The sequence below is a fragment of the Sabethes cyaneus genome, chromosome 2 (assembly GCF_943734655.1).
Source record: "Sabethes cyaneus chromosome 2, idSabCyanKW18_F2, whole genome shotgun sequence".
Taxonomy (NCBI): Eukaryota; Metazoa; Arthropoda; class Insecta; order Diptera; family Culicidae; genus Sabethes; species Sabethes cyaneus.
In genome coordinates, this window is record NC_071354.1 from 153,257,547 (window position 1) to 153,276,123 (window position 18,577).

Sequence of the window (18,577 nt, forward strand, 5' to 3'; positions counted from 1 at the left end):
TAAACACGTACTGCGAATAACCACAATACCATAGGGATTCTTATAAAACAATTCGTTTGACATCAAACGACCGAATCCAGCCCAGAGTTATTTGGAGATACAGTAATGTTCCGATTTTGTCAGCCCCAGACTTAAAAGCTTGCAATATCGAAGACTTCTACTAAAAAATTAAAGTTTAACCCTCAATTGGGCAACCGAAAGCTCAATGAACCGGCCACAGCACACTGGTTCAGAATCTTTTTTGATGCGCATTACCTTTGAGCGGGAAGACTTGGTTTTAGGTTTATGGAACCTTTGGAAGAGTTTCTTAAAATTAAAAGTTCTATCGTCTAGTGAAATTCAAATTTTGGTTAATCCCCCTAAAAGTGAAATAAAAAATTTATGTTTCTTCAGTTTCAATATAATACATTGATGTGATCTGCGAAGTTTTACAGCATATTATAACAAGAAATTTTATTGAAGACAGTAACCTTCTATCTCTTCAGCAAATATCGAAAAATCCTTTTTCTTATAAATGAAAAATCGTTAAAATCAGTTTTTTTATTTTAGCTGTTTTTGTAGTTGTTGTATGACTTTTTTATGTTTTACAAAGTTGTATAAATAGTAAAAATACACAACATTGCTGAATACAGTATACCTCTATCTTTGCTGGTTTAGGAACTATAGAATTTTTACTATAAAAATACCCTAATTTGGACCCCGAATTACTCGCAAGAAGGTATCATCTTATTCAAAGACTCTCCCCAGAGAATCAGAATAATTTCAAGCAGGCTGAAAAGTTTTATAAATCATGTTTAAAAGCACAAAAGTTTAACAAAATTTATCGGCTAACAAAATCGGGATAAAAAGCTGATAAAATCGGGGATAGACAAAATCGGGATCTGATAAAATCGGAACATTACTGAATTGTGATAAGCGATATTAAAAGATTCCTACCGTGTAGGGGTTTCCTTTAAATTAATGAATCAAACAATTACAAAATTGCCCAATGAGAATGTCATACAGCACTATTCAATGGGTTTTTTGTGCAATGTTACTGGTTTGGCCAATCACGGAGTGCAAGTACGGACAGTCTGCTTAAGCTAAGCTAAGCAATTAATGAATTAAACAATTACTATATCGAAACTTATCGTGTAGATTATGGCCAAGGGTCAATCTTTTAGTGGTGAAAATTTCACGATAGCGTTAATTTTATGGTTGGATTTTGAGTTATTCTGAGTTATGGCTGAAAAACAACCGATTAACGACGGAAAACATAAGAAAACATCTTTTAATTTTTTTCGCGATTGATTTTCCGACCCATATTCTGTTCTACTTGAAAATAGTAAATTGCGCTTTCCATGATTGTTTTATCGTAACAAAGGAATTGACTGTCGTTTTGAAATTAACATTGGGTTTGGACGCATATTTTTTTGCAAATAAATATCGTAAACTTGTTTAATTCATTTGCATTTACTTCTGCCCCTCAGAGTTACTCTCTATATAAGGGACCAATATGTAATAAGTTTTGTAATTCGATATTTCAAGTTCTTTAGAATTGCATCATTGTTTGAAATCTCATCGGATACAATAGGCAAATCATTGATTGGCTCGGCGAAAAAGCAAATTGCAAGGAATCAAGTGGAAAATTTCGGTACTCACCTTCTAGCTTCATGCCGACTTCTAGACACTTCTGGAAGCGACAGTAGGGGCATCGTTTGCGCTGGGTCTTATCGATGTGACACTGCCGCTCGGCGACGCACGTGTACACCTTCTTGTTCTGGACGGTACGCTTGAAGAAGCCCTTGCACGACTCGCACGTCAGCAGTCCGTAGTGGTAGCCTGAGACTTTGTCACCGCACACCGGGCACAGTTCTTCAATGAAATATTTAAAATCAGTCTGGTCGCATTGAATGGCGGAGACGACACTAAGGTTGTTAAGATTAGTGGGCTCAATGGCGGTAGTACCTGACGGGGGGATCGCTAGATAGTTTGACTGCGTCTGGGAGATGTTGTCGTGGTAGCCACCTGCGGAAAACATGTAAGGGGAATCGAAATTGTACAGGGAGTAGTTGGACTGCTGCCCTTGCAAGCCCTGGGCTCCGGCGGAAGTTCCGCCGGTTCCGGTTCCGCCAGCGTTCTGACCATGGTGATGATTGTTGTTACTATTACTAGTGTTGTTATTGTTATTATTGTGCGGCGGGATTGGCGACTGAGCCGTCAGGCTGTTGTTGGCTACCGTGTTGTTGTTGACGCTGGTGCTGTTATTGTTGTTGTTCAAGTGACCGGCAACAGCGCCGAGAAGGTTCCCGGCCGTTCCGGTGCCGCTGGCGGTCATGTTGTAATTGTATTGCGGTGGCGGCATAGCATTTCCGGTCATGCTGTTACTGTTGCTGTTGCTGTTCTGGCTGGACAGCGACAGAAGCTGCGTCGTGTTGCCAGCTCCACCCTGCGATGGCGGACTGGACGAGTAGTTGGCCAGCGAGTACTGCGACATGTTGAGCGACATAAACACTGCCGAGTTCTGGTGATCCATGTCTAATAACATTTCTTCCAACTTGTTCTCAGTTAATTTGGAGTTATCTTTTTTTATTGTTTTCTTGGATTTAAACTTTTAGTTTGCCACAGGTTTTGGAAGTATTGAGCACACACACACTCGCACTTCGGACGGATTCTTGCGATTTTATTTACTTGCTACTATTTTCGTAAGATTTGTTTGCATTGTTACTTTAATGCCTTTGTTTCTTTGCAGTTGTTGATTCGTCGACAGGTAATTGATAATGTGCTACCACTAAACTCTTATTGGCTAGTTTCACTTAAGCTCCTAGAATGACCATACACCCTTATATGATATACATAGATACGTAGGACTTATCCATTAGTACACTCAATCACAAAATTGTAGTTGCACTTGATTCTTTCTTTTCCGGCTTGCTTCTGGATTCTTCGTTTGTTTTTTCATGCAATTTTTCAAAAAATACACCTTACACTTTGTGCCAGCGGTGCGTTTTTCTTTTCGTACACTACACTAAAATTCTAGTACTATTTGTAGGTTTTATACGGGTTTTGCGTTTCTTCAGGCTACTTTCTTTCACTACACCTAAGGTCGATCGATGTCAATCGAGAACACACGCACTTAGAGGCTCTGAACGACGTGAATCGCTGATCCTTTATGGTCACGTGACACCGCGATGGTTGACAGCTGTAAAGACTTGATCAACTTGCTGAGACTGCTCCATCGATGGGACATTTTAATTTCACTTTCATCGAAAATGGATTATGGTCACTTGTATAAGCTCTTGTTCACGTTTTTGATGGTTTTCATAAATTTGTTTCGGGTTCTCTAACTCTTCACTGTTTGCTAATATAAATACAGATTTTGAACACTTAGGCAGTTAATTTCCCAAAAATATATATTCCACTGTCATGCAAGTGTGCATCCGTACTGCGATGTAAACATACACTCTGAAATTCTTCTGGATCCAAGATCGGCCTTTCTAGCACCAGCAAACGGTTTTGTATGCAAAATTCTTTTAGAATTTTGACTCTGTTTGGTATCACATACGGGTTTTGAACAAGTTTCCTAAACTGCAGGGTTTCCACAGATTACTTGCTGAAACTTGGAGCACTTGGTAACTTTGATTTTACAATTATTTCCACGATGATCTGAACAGAACACTGTTAACTCTCAATGGTAACTTGCAGGTGAAGCATACGGAGTAGAATAAAATCCAAACTTTCGAGAAGTTAACTGAAGAGTACTGAAGCTTTTCGGCAGAAGAAATCAAAAACCGCTAACAAATCGGTAACATCGCGAACCGCGCGATCTGCTAATTTCCTGGAATCTCGCGGACCCGGCGCACAGGTAATTAGAATACCGAATTTAAATTCTTCTTCTAGTCTCCCGTTTCAGGAGGTAACTCAAAAAAGTTCGCGATGTGACGCACGATCGAGCAGCGAGAATTACAACTTACGGCAAACATGGGCTACGATATACTAACTCCAACTACTTGAAAAATAATAATATAAAATCCGCTTTTTCGAGAATCCATCCGAAAACTTCGGCGACTGTTTTTCGTGTGGCCGCGCTCCGGTTGCCTTGCCGTGTGCTCAACCAGACCGAGTAAACAACATTTCGGCCACTCTTTCTCTCGGCGAGCTACTGCGTTCGGTTTCGGCACGAGGTGCTGCTGGCTACCACGCGAGAATGAGTGGTGCCGAGTGCACGCACACACACTCGCAGCGAGAAGCGATTCGTAAAGCGAGTGATGTCTCGGCTTAGCACACAGTACAGGGTTTGTTGGTTGCATTTGACACAGTTCGAAACGAGAACAGCAATGTAAACAACAATATCAACAACCATACCAGCAGCAGCGGCAGTGGGACAAACAGTGTGACACACTCTCGCTCTCAATGGCCCACTTTTTGGGGCGCGCGCACGCATACACTTTCGCACTGGGTGATAGCCTAAATTCTCACATTGAATCAATTCTCATCATGCACAGGGTGTGAAAGTGGGGGAAGGTTTGATTTGAGATCGAAATTGAAATCGATGAAGGGCGGCTGAAACCAGCCTTGGAAAGATTAGCTGGCGTTGAATGATGATCTAGTTTTGCATGGAAAATGGGTGAAAAGGTCGAAATTGTGCCCTTTTTTACAACATATTATAACTTGATTTGGACGTGTAAAATTTTCTTCTGTGTAATCTGTGGTGAAACTAGCCATCTGTACCAGTTTCTCGTGTCCCACAGAGTTCTAAAACGAATCGCGAAACTAGAACCAACGTAATCCGTTAGTCAGAGCTCACTCGATTAAATGTTGAGGCAGGAAAGGAGTGCCTCGCGTGCGGCCAGCTACATCGAGCATCGTTTGTCGTCAACATTCGATTCGTCCGCTCTGGTAGCAGCACTCTCGTGCGGATAACTCACGCCCCTTCCGTACTTTGTGTTGCCTCTGCCGATACCTAGTCGGGGTCTGTCGAGTGAGTTCCACTTTCGGTTTCATTTCAGCCGCCTATGCCCGGTGCTTATGCTCTGCCACCCCCTCCAATGCAGGTCGACCGACCGACCGAACGATCGATTGAAGTTCTTCGTCGAGTCGCACGAGCTCTAAAAGAGAGAGAACGCAGCAAACCTAATGAGCGTTTTTGCTCACCACAACAACTCAGACGAAGTGGTGTGCGTGGGAATGCGAATGGGGCGAACGAGTGAAAAAGACCAAATTGTTGCTGTTGCTGCTGTTGTTGGGTCGGAATAAAAGCGAAGGTATGAGGTAATACTAACAATTGCTGTAATTCACCACAACCTTGCTGCTGCTGCTGCTGCTGCCTGCCTGCTTCACTCAAATGCATGGAGAGCATGGCACAGAAGAAATACGAAAACAGACCATCGACGAGTGCGCGCGGCTCGAATACGAATCGGTGTAATGGAGTGCAACTGAAGTGAGAAGCACAGATAAAAAGGGTACCCCAGCAGCAGCGACGGCGGCGGCGAAGAACCGTGGGGAGCAAAAGAGAACAAAAAGGTTTTTATTGAGTGTGGATATAGTCAAACAATTCGTTGTGCATTTTAACAACGGATAGGTACGCTCAGGCAAATTTGTAATAATTGTGTATACACATTGGTTGTCATTCGCACAGTTCGAACGCAAACGCATAAGTTTTGAGCTTCTAATTGTGCAGGGTCGGATGGCAAGCGGTTTGCGGATTTGCTGAAAATATGCTTGGGAAAAGAAATTGTACAGGCTGTTTGATTTTACAAATACCGTCATCCGGGATTTTGTTTGATGATTTTCTTCAGTGTGAATGTACACGAATAACTCCATGTCTACTGCATTGGTTTGCAGATTATTAGTCAACAGTTTGGATTACTTTGCTAAGTGCCTTGTTACGATACGTAAATTGGAAAAGATAAAACTTTTCATGTTACAGACACTGCTTGGAGAGTGGGCCGGACACCTCGTAAGGATGCCGGGCGACAATGCGGCGAAACGGGTCTGTTCAACAACCCCATCGGCATCAGGAACAAAGCAAACACAACGTGCGAGAAGGCTCAGCCAGCTCGAAAGCGACTTACGATTTTTGAGACGCTTAAGAAATTGACGACGAGTGGCCCAAGAGCGAGTAGAATAAAGACGACTGCTTGAAATAACACCAGCTACTCCGGCTCTATGCTGACAACGACGACGACGTATTTTTCCTCCTACTTGCAGGCTTCGTTAGCTAAAAAGAAGTTGAAGTCCCCCTGCGTCGGCTCTATTCTGCGACTAAGTTTTAGTGATGGCGCCTTCAAAATTGGTCGGGGAATAATTCAATGCGGTAGCGTCGGTGAGAAGGCTTGGCGTTTGCAAGCGAAAAACTACTTCTATGCAATAGGGTACATATATGCGTGAACGAGTGATTTCTCTGCATTTGACAGGAATCTCCTCGCCCGAGATCGTGAGGGCCCCCTGGATCTTCCTATGAACAGGATGTTTGTGATTGGACCACAAGGAGATCGCCAGGCTAAGGCGATGACCAGAAACAGAGACCGAGGTGAGACACCAGACATACGAAAGTTAGGCACTTGGACGTAAGACGTAACACGCTATAAGCATACAGACTTAAGGCGTAATGGATGGAAGTTATACTGCCAAAAGGCATAATAGGTGCGAAACCGAATCGATATAAGTTCGGATGAATACGAGGCAGGTAATACTCAAGGTCGAATGTAAGACCAAATGGTTTTGAACTACTTACCCTTTCTTCTTACTGCTCATTTCTCACTTCTCACATCTCACAGTCACTTTTCACAACTTATTTGTCATTATTCACTTCTCACTTTTCATTACTCACATCTCTTTACTCTTCACACTGTTTGTTTATTTGTTTATTTGTTTATTTGATTGATTTGATATTGTTTGCTACCATCACTCACTTCTAATCCTTCACATAAACAATGATGATAAATGGTAGTGCCTTGTCGTCTCCAAGCAGGCTGCTGTAAACGTTTTACAGATAATTCAAGACGAAAGTGTTGCTGGCAACCCGCTCTCGGAAGTGCCGGCTACGAAAGGAGGCAATAGCCACCGCAGCTTTATTAGTTTTCCTGGATCCAGTGATCTGTAGTTTCCCATAGTCCTCACATTCGTTCACCTCTGTCTTGACATCTCCCAGTGCTATTTCTCACTAGTAGGAAGGAGTGATTCCTCTAAATTTACAAAGAATGTCCACGCTCGAGGTTGTGAAGGCCTGCAGCAACTCCTGATAAATGGAACCACCAATGGGACCGGCAAGCTCCGCTCGTAAATGACGGATCTCTGTAGCATGTTCGAAAGAACCTGCAACTACTGTGAACCAGAGTAGGGGATCCAAAACCCCTAAAAGGAGGAAGGTTGCAATAACTGTAATCCATGGCTATTACGTAAGATTACGATGAATTGTAAGGGAGGAGGGAGGGGGGGGGGGGGTGGATTATGAATACTCAGCCCTAACGGAGCCTGTGGAGTACCAGTAATTTGTCCTTGCTGAATTAAGTCGGTCACTGATGCAGTGGACCATCTCTTACCGTGCGACCCATGGGATTTGCATGGTGAATCTTAATAAAAACAAAGCTCAGAGCTCCGGCAGCCTCTCTTTGCCGGAAAATAATGAAATAAAGGGGGAGGATGTGAGTATAGGGGAAGAACAGGAATTAAACGTTGCTCTAGCAGACGCTCAGTCCTTTTTCTAGTGTACCCTCAATAGGCCGACTCGTTGTTAGTCGACAGATGATGAAAGTGACGGAACAACGGGCCCGTGCTATTAAGGACAAATTTTTACTCTTTGACAAATCCTCGAGAAATGCCGGGAGTACAACGTGCTTACGCATCATATTTACACAGATTTCAGGGCAGCATCCTATATAATTGAGTATAATGCTCAAGTATAATGCTAACTCCGCCAGTGACGGACCTTTGCTAATGAACCGCCACGTGTGGCTCCCTAAAAAAGAGTGAACAGGTGATGGGGAAATTGGATCGGGACCCGAGCTGTCTGTCACAAGCCAGGATAAAGGAGGAGTGTTAAGATTTGTCGCTCGGCGTGCGGCTCCGGATGGCTCCATGGCAAATTAGAGGTGGATCCATCCGGAATCGCACATCGAGTCTCTTTCGCGGCAAATCTTGTAAAAATCTTTTTCATTGGCGGAACTAGGGGGGGGGGGCTAGGGAGCCCCCTAGGAGAGATTTAGCCCCCCCTAGAAAAATTGACTTGGTCGACCAATAAAATGGTCGAAAAAAATGCCGGGGGCTATAGCCCCCCCTAGAAATGAGCGCTAGTTCCGCCAATGATATTTTTCTCTCAATGTAGCAAGTAGTCTAGAAGCATGCTACATTTTGAGCAAAATGCGGAAGAGAACCCCAATCCTCGGTGTAATGCGACCCGTGCCTAGGGATGATTGCTTGGGGGGGTCTAATAAAGTTTCCCAAGGTCGAACGAAGCTTGCATGGTACCAGAGCACCCTGTGCAGTAAATTGCTCCCTCTGTTTCAAGCTGGTAAATGACAGTTGATTTTCTCCCCAGCAGAGTACGTACAACCTTCGCCATGGAAAACCTTACAAAAACAATTGATGGGGCAACCAACGACCCCCAAGAGTTGGTGATAAACACCGGAGTAGGTATAGAGCTGGCGCACGACGGTAGACCGAAAGTGCGCACTCTGAACGGCACGGTCGATACTGGTGGAGTGATGGACACAGGGATGGAACGGGGATGGACACAAGGATGGAAGAGGACTTTAACCTCGACAGGATGTCGCTGGAAGGAGGACTCTCGGCTTCATCCCTGATCCTAAACTCACCAACAAGGAATGCGGAGAGTGACGCGGATAAGCTTCCCGATCCAGCGACGCTGCCTGAAGTCAAGGGGCAACCTGAGGCATCCGGAGATATGGCCAAGAGTCTCTCCAATGCACAACGGCGACGGCAGAAGTGGGATCGTAGCAAGGGCTACTCAAAAGAGGAAGCAGAGGAACTCGCACTTCTACCAGCCGGCCAGCCTGCCTAGCGGGACCTGGTCGTTACCAAAAGGCAACGATCTGCTGATACGGCGTCCCCGGATATCATCAACAAAGGTCCCTCTAAAAAGAGACCACGCATCCGAGCCTGCGCGGGTTCTTCGGCACCAAAACCACCGTCGGGGTGCACATACAGAGAAATAGTGGATGATTTCAGCGTAGCCATAACTACGGCTGATTATCCCGTTTCCCTGCGTACTATGGATTAGCTTCAAACTGTCCGCGCCGTTCTTCTGCTCCATTGCTGTTCACATTGCTGACCAGAAGACTCCAGACATTAGGCCAAAGTTCAGAAGCTGTCAGTTCAAGAACGGCTACTTGACACTGGCTTGCTCTGACCAGAACACGGTCAAATGGCTGTAGCAAACGGCATCTACTCTCGTCCCGTGGGAAGGGGCACAACTACGGGCCTACGACACGAAGGACCTGCCAAAGGCACATACCTTCATAGGGTACTTTCAGGACAGTGTTGGCACCATGGACGAGAGAATTTTGAGATTCCTCCAGAATCAGAACGACGGCTTTTCAACACAAGCGTGGCAGATACACCGTCGCAATGTGTTTGGAAATACCGTCGAACTGTTGATGGAGGTTGACCAAAAATCGGCAAGCCAGATCGCCGAGCAGCGCTTTATGCTAAGCTATATGTTTGGCAAAGCACGCATGCGACAGGTTGGCAGCGGTCTGATCAACACAGGCGCAACAGTCTCTGCTGCAAAGTCGAGGAAGATACGAGCGGAACTCCCTTCTGGGAGCGCCCCGCCATCACCAAAACAATGCAATCCCGCAGCGTTGAGGTTGGAAAGTGCGGAACTTCCCTCCGGGAGTGCCCCGCCGTCACCTAAACAATGCACTCCTGCGAAGACTAGACGGGCGCAGCGAAAACCTCGCAAGAGGCGTACGCAGCAACCACCAGTCGATAGCAAACCTCAGAGGCTCAATCCGCCGTTAAGTGCGGGTCGGACATCTGTGGCCTGTCGCCTGCAGCAACCGAAGCCTGCCGGTGTGGGCGACTCGGCCGCTCAACTCAGCGAAAACGCTGCTGGTATCCGTACGCCAAGGCTCGATCCATCATTGGATCAAGCTGAATGCCAAGTGTCCTATGCCGGAGGTTGACCAATGAGCAGCTGAGTGCTGCTCTGATCCAGAAGCCATGGATTAACGATACCACGATCCTCGGTCTATCCGGCGCTAATGGTAAGTTGATCTATTGCAATACACAGTCCAAGCCGAGGACTGCCATTCTGTTAAATAAGAAAAAACTTTTTCTCCAATTACAGAGTTCATCCAACGCGATGTCGTTGCCATTACGGTGGTAGTCCCGACGACTAGAGGGAAGCAGGAGATAGTCGTTGCGTCCGCCTACTTTCCAGAGGACAAGGACGACATACCACCGCTTGAGGTTGCTGAACTTGTGCGGTACTGCAGGGTAGTCAACAAGCCGTACGTGATAGGCTGCGACCCAAATGCGCACCACACGATATGGGGCAGCTAGGACACAAATAACAGGGGTGAGTACCTACTTGAATATCTTACTTCTAACGATGTCAATGTAATCAATGTAGAGAATGACCGAACTCTTTATAAACGCTATCAGACAAGAGGTCCTAGACCTTACTCTATGTAGCGCTTCTATAGCTGAGAAAGTCAAAAATTGGCATGTCCCTGATGAACCAAGTTTATCAGACCACAGACATATCATTTTCGACATCGAGGCTAATCCTCTAAAGAGAGAACCATTCAGGAATCCGAGGAAAACCAATTGGAGTTCCTTTAGGGATCATCTGATTGCCTCACGTAATTCCTGTCACAATAATATACGAACTCCAGTTGAGCTGGATGTCGCCGCTAGTGACCTGCAATGTAGGATCCCAGACGCGTATAACACAAACTGTCCCGTAAACACGCGAACAGTTTGCCGTTATGTGACCTGGTGGAATGAGACGCTTAGCAATCTCCGACGGAAGGCAAGGCGTCTGTTCAACAGGGCCAAGCTCACGTCTAACTGGGAAGACTACAGAGCTTCCCTCACCACTAATTTTAAAGGAACTTCCAAAGAAAATGATCTATAACTCTGCACTCAGTAGATATAGAAATATTATTTTTTTAGCAAAGTTGCCTACTTTTGCATTTTCTACTACTTTGCCAAAGAAATAATGTCTTCAGCCCCCTACACAAAACGATGATTTCTTGTGCTCGTTTTTCCGGTAGTAAGCGACGACTAACTTTTTATGCTTTCAGATCATGGGAAGTAGTCAGATGAGCAAAAATTTCTTACACATTGCTAAATGAAGGTAAAAGATGTTAAGAAAAAAGTTCAATTTTTTGCCCTTTAGGACTGCAATGGTTCACATATTTGGGATTTTTGGTCACAACCGCCGATAACACGTATAAAGTAATTGATGGGCCGGTGAAGATACTGGACGACAGTGCGGCGAAAACTGTTCTGTTCAAGAATCACAGCAATAAGAGGAATAGAATCAAGCCACTCGATGTCAAGTGATTTTAGCATGGGTTTATTCTCAGGCCCCTCCATTTACTCTTCCTTCGTGCTGAATTCTATAGTTACCCTCTGAAGCCTCTTGACAGTGCAAATGTCCCTCCTATAGTTAAGTGTACTGGTCAGAGGTACGAATGAGTCCTCGCCAGGGACGGCTATAATATGGGATAGTGCTGGCAGCGAGGAATAAGTGGGTAAAGTAGATCAAGCTTTGAAGGAAGGGTAAACCCCAATACACGCAAGCACGCATAGAATTTAAAATAAGCATATTGCTCACTCAATAGCGATTATAGCAAAAAGAAATGCAGTGCAGGCCATACAGCAAACACCCGGGCGATATTACAATAGATCAACTATACTGGTCGCAGTAATGAGTCCACACATGGAAAAAAAAGAGGAATAGAGGGGCTTACTGTACTAAATTGCTTGACCGGATCGAAGCTGACTTACGACTGTCGAGGCGCTCGAGAAATTGGCGACGAGCAGTCCATGATCGAGTGGAGCGAAGATGAGTTTTTTTTATACAACACGAGTTGCGCCAGGTCTTAGCTGCTAAGTAAGGCAAAAAGGATAGATAACAGACAATCTGTACACCATTAGGGGTCATAATACATATAATCAGACGATCTCCAAACATTTTAAAATTACTTTCCTTCAGGGATGGTTCGATCACTTTGACTCAATTTTGATTCATTTGACAGTACCGTCTCAGCCGAGCCCAACATGACAATGTTATATATGGGACATTTGTAAAACCAGTTCTAATCTACGATTTTTCTGAACAAAATTTTGCTGTATCGTTTGTAGTTACGGTGCTACAACGCTAGTAATTCATCAGTGACTAAATGAACGTTCATTGAATCACTAATAAGATACTAGCATAGTAGCGCCATAACTACAAGAGATACAGCAAAAGTTTATTCAGAAAAATTATAGATAATAACCTTTTCTACAAGTGTCCCATACGTAACTTTGTCATATTTGGCCCCGTTAAGACAGTACTGTCAAATGAATCAAATTTGACTCAAAGTGATCGAACCATCCCTATCTTAAGAGATTTCATAGAAAGCTTGGAAAACATTTTACATATGAAATGGTTCGGCCCTTAGGTAGCAACGTCAATCGCAAAATCTGTTTACTTTGAACTTTTCTAACGAAGCGATATGTGAATGTAATCATTGAATCGTAATGAGTGGCTCATTATCCTCCCTATCTAGCTTTCTAACATATGAAAAGATAAACACAAAAAGCTACTCTCAGATGTTAACAGCTTCGACACCAACTAACAATTCAATGTTTGTTTATTTTGCTTCCGAAATAGACACCCAAAATATTTGCATTTCTGCCTGGTAGAAAAAGTAGCTTTAAACGGCAATTGACAGAATTTCAACACCGTGAAAAAACAGGCTCAGCTTGTGCTAGGCAGATAATCCAACCTTTTGTGGTACCTGCGCCTATAGAGGTTGTTCTATTATCATCTCTCTCTCATTCTCGCTGCTGTTATGGTTCGTCTTCCTTTCCCGTTCCATTGAAAGAAGGCATATTTACATAATTTTGTTCACTAATTGATCCTAGGCTAACCAATGCAACCAGTCAATGTGCTGTGCTGGCAATGATGCTGGCGGAACAGAGAAAGGATAATTATTATCCGCACAAACATTCGCCGACCCAGCTGCGATGTGTAGCGACAGGAAAGCAGAGTGAAAAGGACAGAGATGCACCGGTAAAAAGGGATTATCTCTGTAAAATCTAGCTACAGAATTGTTGCTGTACATCATTCTCGGGGTCTTCGGGGTCAGCCAATAAACCAATAAAAATGTGTGTATGTATTATTGATGAATTTCCCTACGCGCTGCTAGCTGGTGAGAAGCGGCAACAGACAGGCAAGGGAATTCAAATTGGGCTCCGGCGAAGACGCAAACATCGGATGCAAGTATAAGAACCACCGTTAGTACCGAGAGCTGAGGCAACAGTGCTTACATGCAATCAGGATCGGCTTTCTCCTGGTCTGTAATTTTCGGTGCTTCGGTTTTATTGCTTGTCATTCTTCCTCTATTTTACGGCTTCCCATTTCCACGGGGTCCACGGGAATTCTTTGCCCAAAACTTGGAAGGGCCCTAGCACTAGCACCAACGCAGTTTAGCCTAAATGTTAGTTTCCTAGCATTTTTTCCTTCAGATGGAAGCTGTTTGTTTCGAATAAATTTGACTTGTTGAATAGTTAACCGGCTTAAACCGAGAAGAAGCATCGCTACGAAAAAGCAGCGTAATGAAGGATCCGTTTTTATCATCGTGCCCTTTTTATGGCATGTTCTGAGGTTTTGTTGTTTTCTATCAATAATGAAGCGATGAAGTTTTTTTCGTCTTTCTATCGATAAAACAGGTTCTATAATTTCAATTTTTAAAAAGGGTGTAAATTATCAAGAGGATGTTCTCTCCGAGTTCGTCAACTTAAATCGATTCTCTGGAAATAACAACCAACATAGAGATCAGCTTTTTCCAATTATTTGAAACTGAGTTTATAATAATACCGTATAAGTGTGTATCAGTTTTTAAAAATTAACCAAAACATTTCATATCATAATGAACATTGTGCGTGGTCAGTTACCGATTCGGCTATTTCCTACAGCGAGTGTGTGAACTGGCCAAAAACTGGCTACATCACAATCAATTTAAATTGATCCACCACGGGAAGATGCTGTTTTCTTCCAATCTACCGGTCGCTCCCACTCGCTCCCAACTCGCCTCATCAACACACCAGGCATTGTATACGGTACTAAATCACACTCCTTCTTGATCCTCCACGACGTATACGCCCTTCACCATCATCGATGAGCATCGGTCGCGGCCGCGGTTGCACGAAATTCAGACAGACTCCGTACGAAAAAACCGATCGTCATCCGATCTGGCTTCGCCGCTGACATCACTTCTGCTCGAGTGAACCTACATATAATATACATCGAGATCGAGTGTGCCTAGCGACTGAGAAAAAAAAAAGATCAGCACTCGCGAGGATTTCGATACAGCCAGCACGGACCAGCGACACAGGCACAGCGAGCGCGGATTGAATCGCGGCTCCGCACAGTGCTGGCCGCCAACAAAGAGAACTCCGAAGACGAAGAAGAAATATGCCGAAAAATACAACAGCCCGGCAAAACCGAAAAAAGTAGGTCGTCGCTACACTTTCACTTATTACGCGAGCGATAAAATAAAACAAAACCTCCACAGACAGTCACGAGTCGCGATGGCCGGACGGACGGACGGACGGACGAAAGCACGGACGGACAGACGGACGGACGGATTCACCACGCAGCAGCAGCGCAGCGCCGCCGCACAGTTGTGACGGTAAGTGTACGTGCATAGGGGATAATGACAAACAAATGAAACGAACAGACGGCATACAAAAGAAGAGAAGAAAATAAAATTGCCAAACGCGACGATTCAAGATCTTGCCAAACGAAAGCCGAACAAGTCAAAGCAAAAACGAACCGCACTCTACACGCACAATTGTTCGCATTGTCAATGGCAATGTGTTAATTGAGTTAGGAGATTTGACGCGTTGCGAAACCACCGCCAGCAGTGTTGCAAGTCTAGAGCGCAGTGGATTATCACATGTTCGAGTGGTTTGCGATCAGCTGATCGCTTTTAATGGGGGAAAAAAGGTGTTGCAAACGGTCTAAAATGAGGTTAGGTTTTGCGGGTACATTGAATACCGGGTAAAAAGTCAACTGGAAGTTCTTCAGACGAAATTTTTTGAAGATTTCAGAATATAAAAAACCTTATGCGATATTTAAAACAATTCTAACAAAAATTCAGTATTTCCATCCTTTACAAAAATATAACCCCTTTAGTATTAATGTATTAATTTTCGTTCAGAAGTCGCAAGAATTAATTATCAAATCGTAAAATGTATTTTGCATTCCATTTTTACGGTGAATCTATTTCAATGAAATAAAATGACAGTTTAGAAGAGTTCCAAGAATTTAGTACTAAAGAATTTAGCAACTAAAATTTTGGAATTTTTCTCTCAAGCTGTCAAAAAAAGACAAAGATACTTAAGGAAGATCTGATTTACCGAAATTAAAGATACATTATCCATTGTTGAAAAAAAATTAGTGTACATTTGAAAACGGTCGGTAATTGGCTGTTCGGCGAAGCTTTCGTTTGACGTCGAAACAGGAGCGTTGTACGGCCGTCATCTCAACTTTACGAATGTTTATCTTGATTCTACCAATTGACTGTTTGCAATTAGTGGCTCTCCAGTTATTTTTGTACACCAAGGAACTCAAAATCCCGAAGAAATCTTTGACTGAGACAGATTTTTCGGGTCGTGGTTTTAGGGTACAAATGGGATCGAATGGGTATTCAGGAACGATTGTGTTTTTTGGCGTAATTCGATGAAGCTCTATCCGGCCAAAACACGAATTGTCCATCTGCATGATGTTTTTGTAGAAACGGGGTCAAAATTTTCTTTAAACATTCGTCTGGTGCATCTTAATTGATAGCCAAACCAGAGGGCTTGTTGTTGAAGAAACGAGAAAAAGAGCGATGTCCTTCTGCGTCCATAATTTTGGCTGGTCTTCCACTACCTTAGGATATGGTAAACAGTCGAAGCTGCAACATATTTGCTTTTTAAATGTTGTAACGTATACGTTTTGCCGAGATTTCTGTGGCAGTTCGTAGAAGTGAACAACGCTCTCTCGAAATGCTTTTTGTTTCGACACCATTTTTAGCAAAACTGGGCAAACGTAAACAAAATAAAAAATATTAACAAAAAGAAGAGAGAGAGAGCTAACACATACATACTCTCATTTCTCTCTGAGCTCGTTTGTTGTTGAGTATAAGGTCCGCGCAAAATTCCAAAATTTTAGTTGCCACCCGTTAATTCGAAGCAATTCTTTTCTCCATACAAATGCCGCCATACTGAGATTTGGTCCGCTCTGTATTGCAGACCGACTTTTCATGAAGCTCAGGCTTGATCGCCGCCATATCCTTGCAGATACGACAGATAACCTCATCCTTCCACACCACAGGAGTCTTTTCGTTCGATATCTTGGTCTACAGCCTGCAAGCTATTCATTGAAGTTTATCGATGTGTTCATCGGCTCTGCACGGTCGTCTGTCAAAATCTATTGCCTATCACTGGCGTGCCCAGGCTGGGATAGGTGCCCCATTTTCTTCATAAAACTCAATTTAGAATCTTATTTCAAGTCCAATTTTAAGTCCCACTTCATGTCCAATTTCAAATTCTATTTCTTATTCTATTTCGAGTCGAGAGTACAACGTGTCCACGCATCATATTTTCGTGGGTTTCAGAGCAGCATACGATACAGTTGAACGCGAACAACTATGGCAGATAATGCAAGAGAACGGGTTTGCGGACAAACTGACGCGGATGATCGAAGCTATCCTGGAGCGAGTGATGTGCTACGTGCGTGTTTCCGGGACACTCTCGAGTCCTTTCGAATCGCGCAGAGGGTTGTGGCAAGCGGATGTATTATTCTGTATGTTATTCAGTATCGCTATTGAAGGTGTGACGAGCGGGCATCGAAACGAGAGGTACGATTTTCAGCAAGAGTAGCCAACTTAGCCTTCGCAGACGACCTCAACATCATTACCTTGGAACGGTGGAGGCAATCTACGCCAAACTAAAAACGGAGCCTAGGAGGATTGGGTTAAAAATCAATGCGTTGAAAACCAAAATATGTGGTAGGAAGAGACTCCAGAGAAAACAACGTTCGCCTCCCACGGACAGTGACTATTGACGGCAATGAACTGGAAGTGGTTGATGAATTCGTATATTTGGGATCTCTGGTCACCGCCGACAATAGTACGAGTAAGGAGATTCAACGACGCATTCAAGCTGGAAATCGAGCCTATTGTTCCCTCCGCAAGTCGCTTCGATCAAGGAGCTTACGTTGCCGCACAAAGCTACTGCTTACTTACTTACTTGCCGCACAAAGCTGACGATGTACAAAACGCTAATCAGACTGGTAGTCCTCCGCGGACTTGAGACAGAAACTTTACTTATGGAAGACATACGTGCACTTGCCGTTTTTGAACAAAAGGTGTTGCGGACTATTTTTGGCGGAGTACAAACGGAAAGCGGAGAGTGGCGGAGACGTATGAATCACGAGCTACAGGCACTGCTTGGAGAGTTCCCATCGTACACCTGGCGAAAGTTGGAAGACTACGGTGGGCCGGCCACGTCGCAAGGATGCCGGACGACAGTGAATTGAAATCCGTTGTCCTCAAGAAACCCACCGGCACCAGGAATAGAGAGGCCCAACGAGCTAGATGGTTCGTCCAGTTTGAAGCCGACCTGCGTGTATCGAGACGACCAACAAATTGGTGACGAGTAGCCCAGGGGAACGAACGAGGGCTTCACGTGGGATTACGAATGCGGGTACAATTCGACAATGTTTGATAACTTGAAAAAGTGTTGAGCAGTTTGTTATGTAAATTTGTAATTTACTGTATTACATAATCATTAATAGCCATTAACAGCATAGCGGAGAACGTCCTAGGCCGCCACTGAATCGACGTAACGAATGGTTTAACCAGGAGTGCTAGCAAATATTAGATGAGAAAAACGCAGCGCGGGTATAAACGTAGCTTGGAGACACCCGTCGGAATGTGGAGCGATACAAACAGAAGCAGAGACAGCAAACCCGACTCTTCCAGGAGCAGAAACGCCGCCAAGAGGAGAAGGAGTGCAAAGAACTTGAGCAGCTGTACTGCTTTCGCGACACAAGGAAGTTCTATCAGAAACTCAACGAATCTCACAAAGGCTTTGTACCGCCAACCGAAATGTGCAAAGACAAAGATGGAGGTATCTTGACTGTCGACTGTGCGGTAATCGAAAGGAGCAGCACTACGATGAACACCTTCCGTGCAGGCGGAAGACCATAACAGTGAAGGAAGTGACCTCGTTGGTGCAGCAAGCAATGGAGATGTGCTACCTTCATCGGTAAGCGAAGGTAAAGAAGCCATCTAGCGGCTGAAAAACAACAAAGCAGCGGGAACGGATGGAATTGGAGTGGAACTCATTAAAATGGGTCCGGACA

At 44.2% G+C, this 18,577-nt stretch overlaps 1 protein-coding gene across 3 annotated transcripts in view; it reads right to left on the reverse strand.

Moving 5' to 3' along the window:
- LOC128738102 (nuclear hormone receptor FTZ-F1) overlaps positions 1-18,577 on the reverse strand; it is a 375,537-nt gene that overhangs the window by 168,457 nt on the left and 188,503 nt on the right. For all 3 annotated transcript variants that reach the window (XM_053832955.1, XM_053832954.1, XM_053832952.1), the window contains 2 exons: positions 1,948-2,007; positions 1,642-1,854 (listed from right to left, as the gene is read on the reverse strand). In XM_053832955.1, the coding sequence (XP_053688930.1) occupies positions 1,642-1,854; positions 1,948-2,007 (273 nt within the window). The remainder of the gene's footprint in view (positions 1-1,641; positions 1,855-1,947; positions 2,008-18,577) is intronic.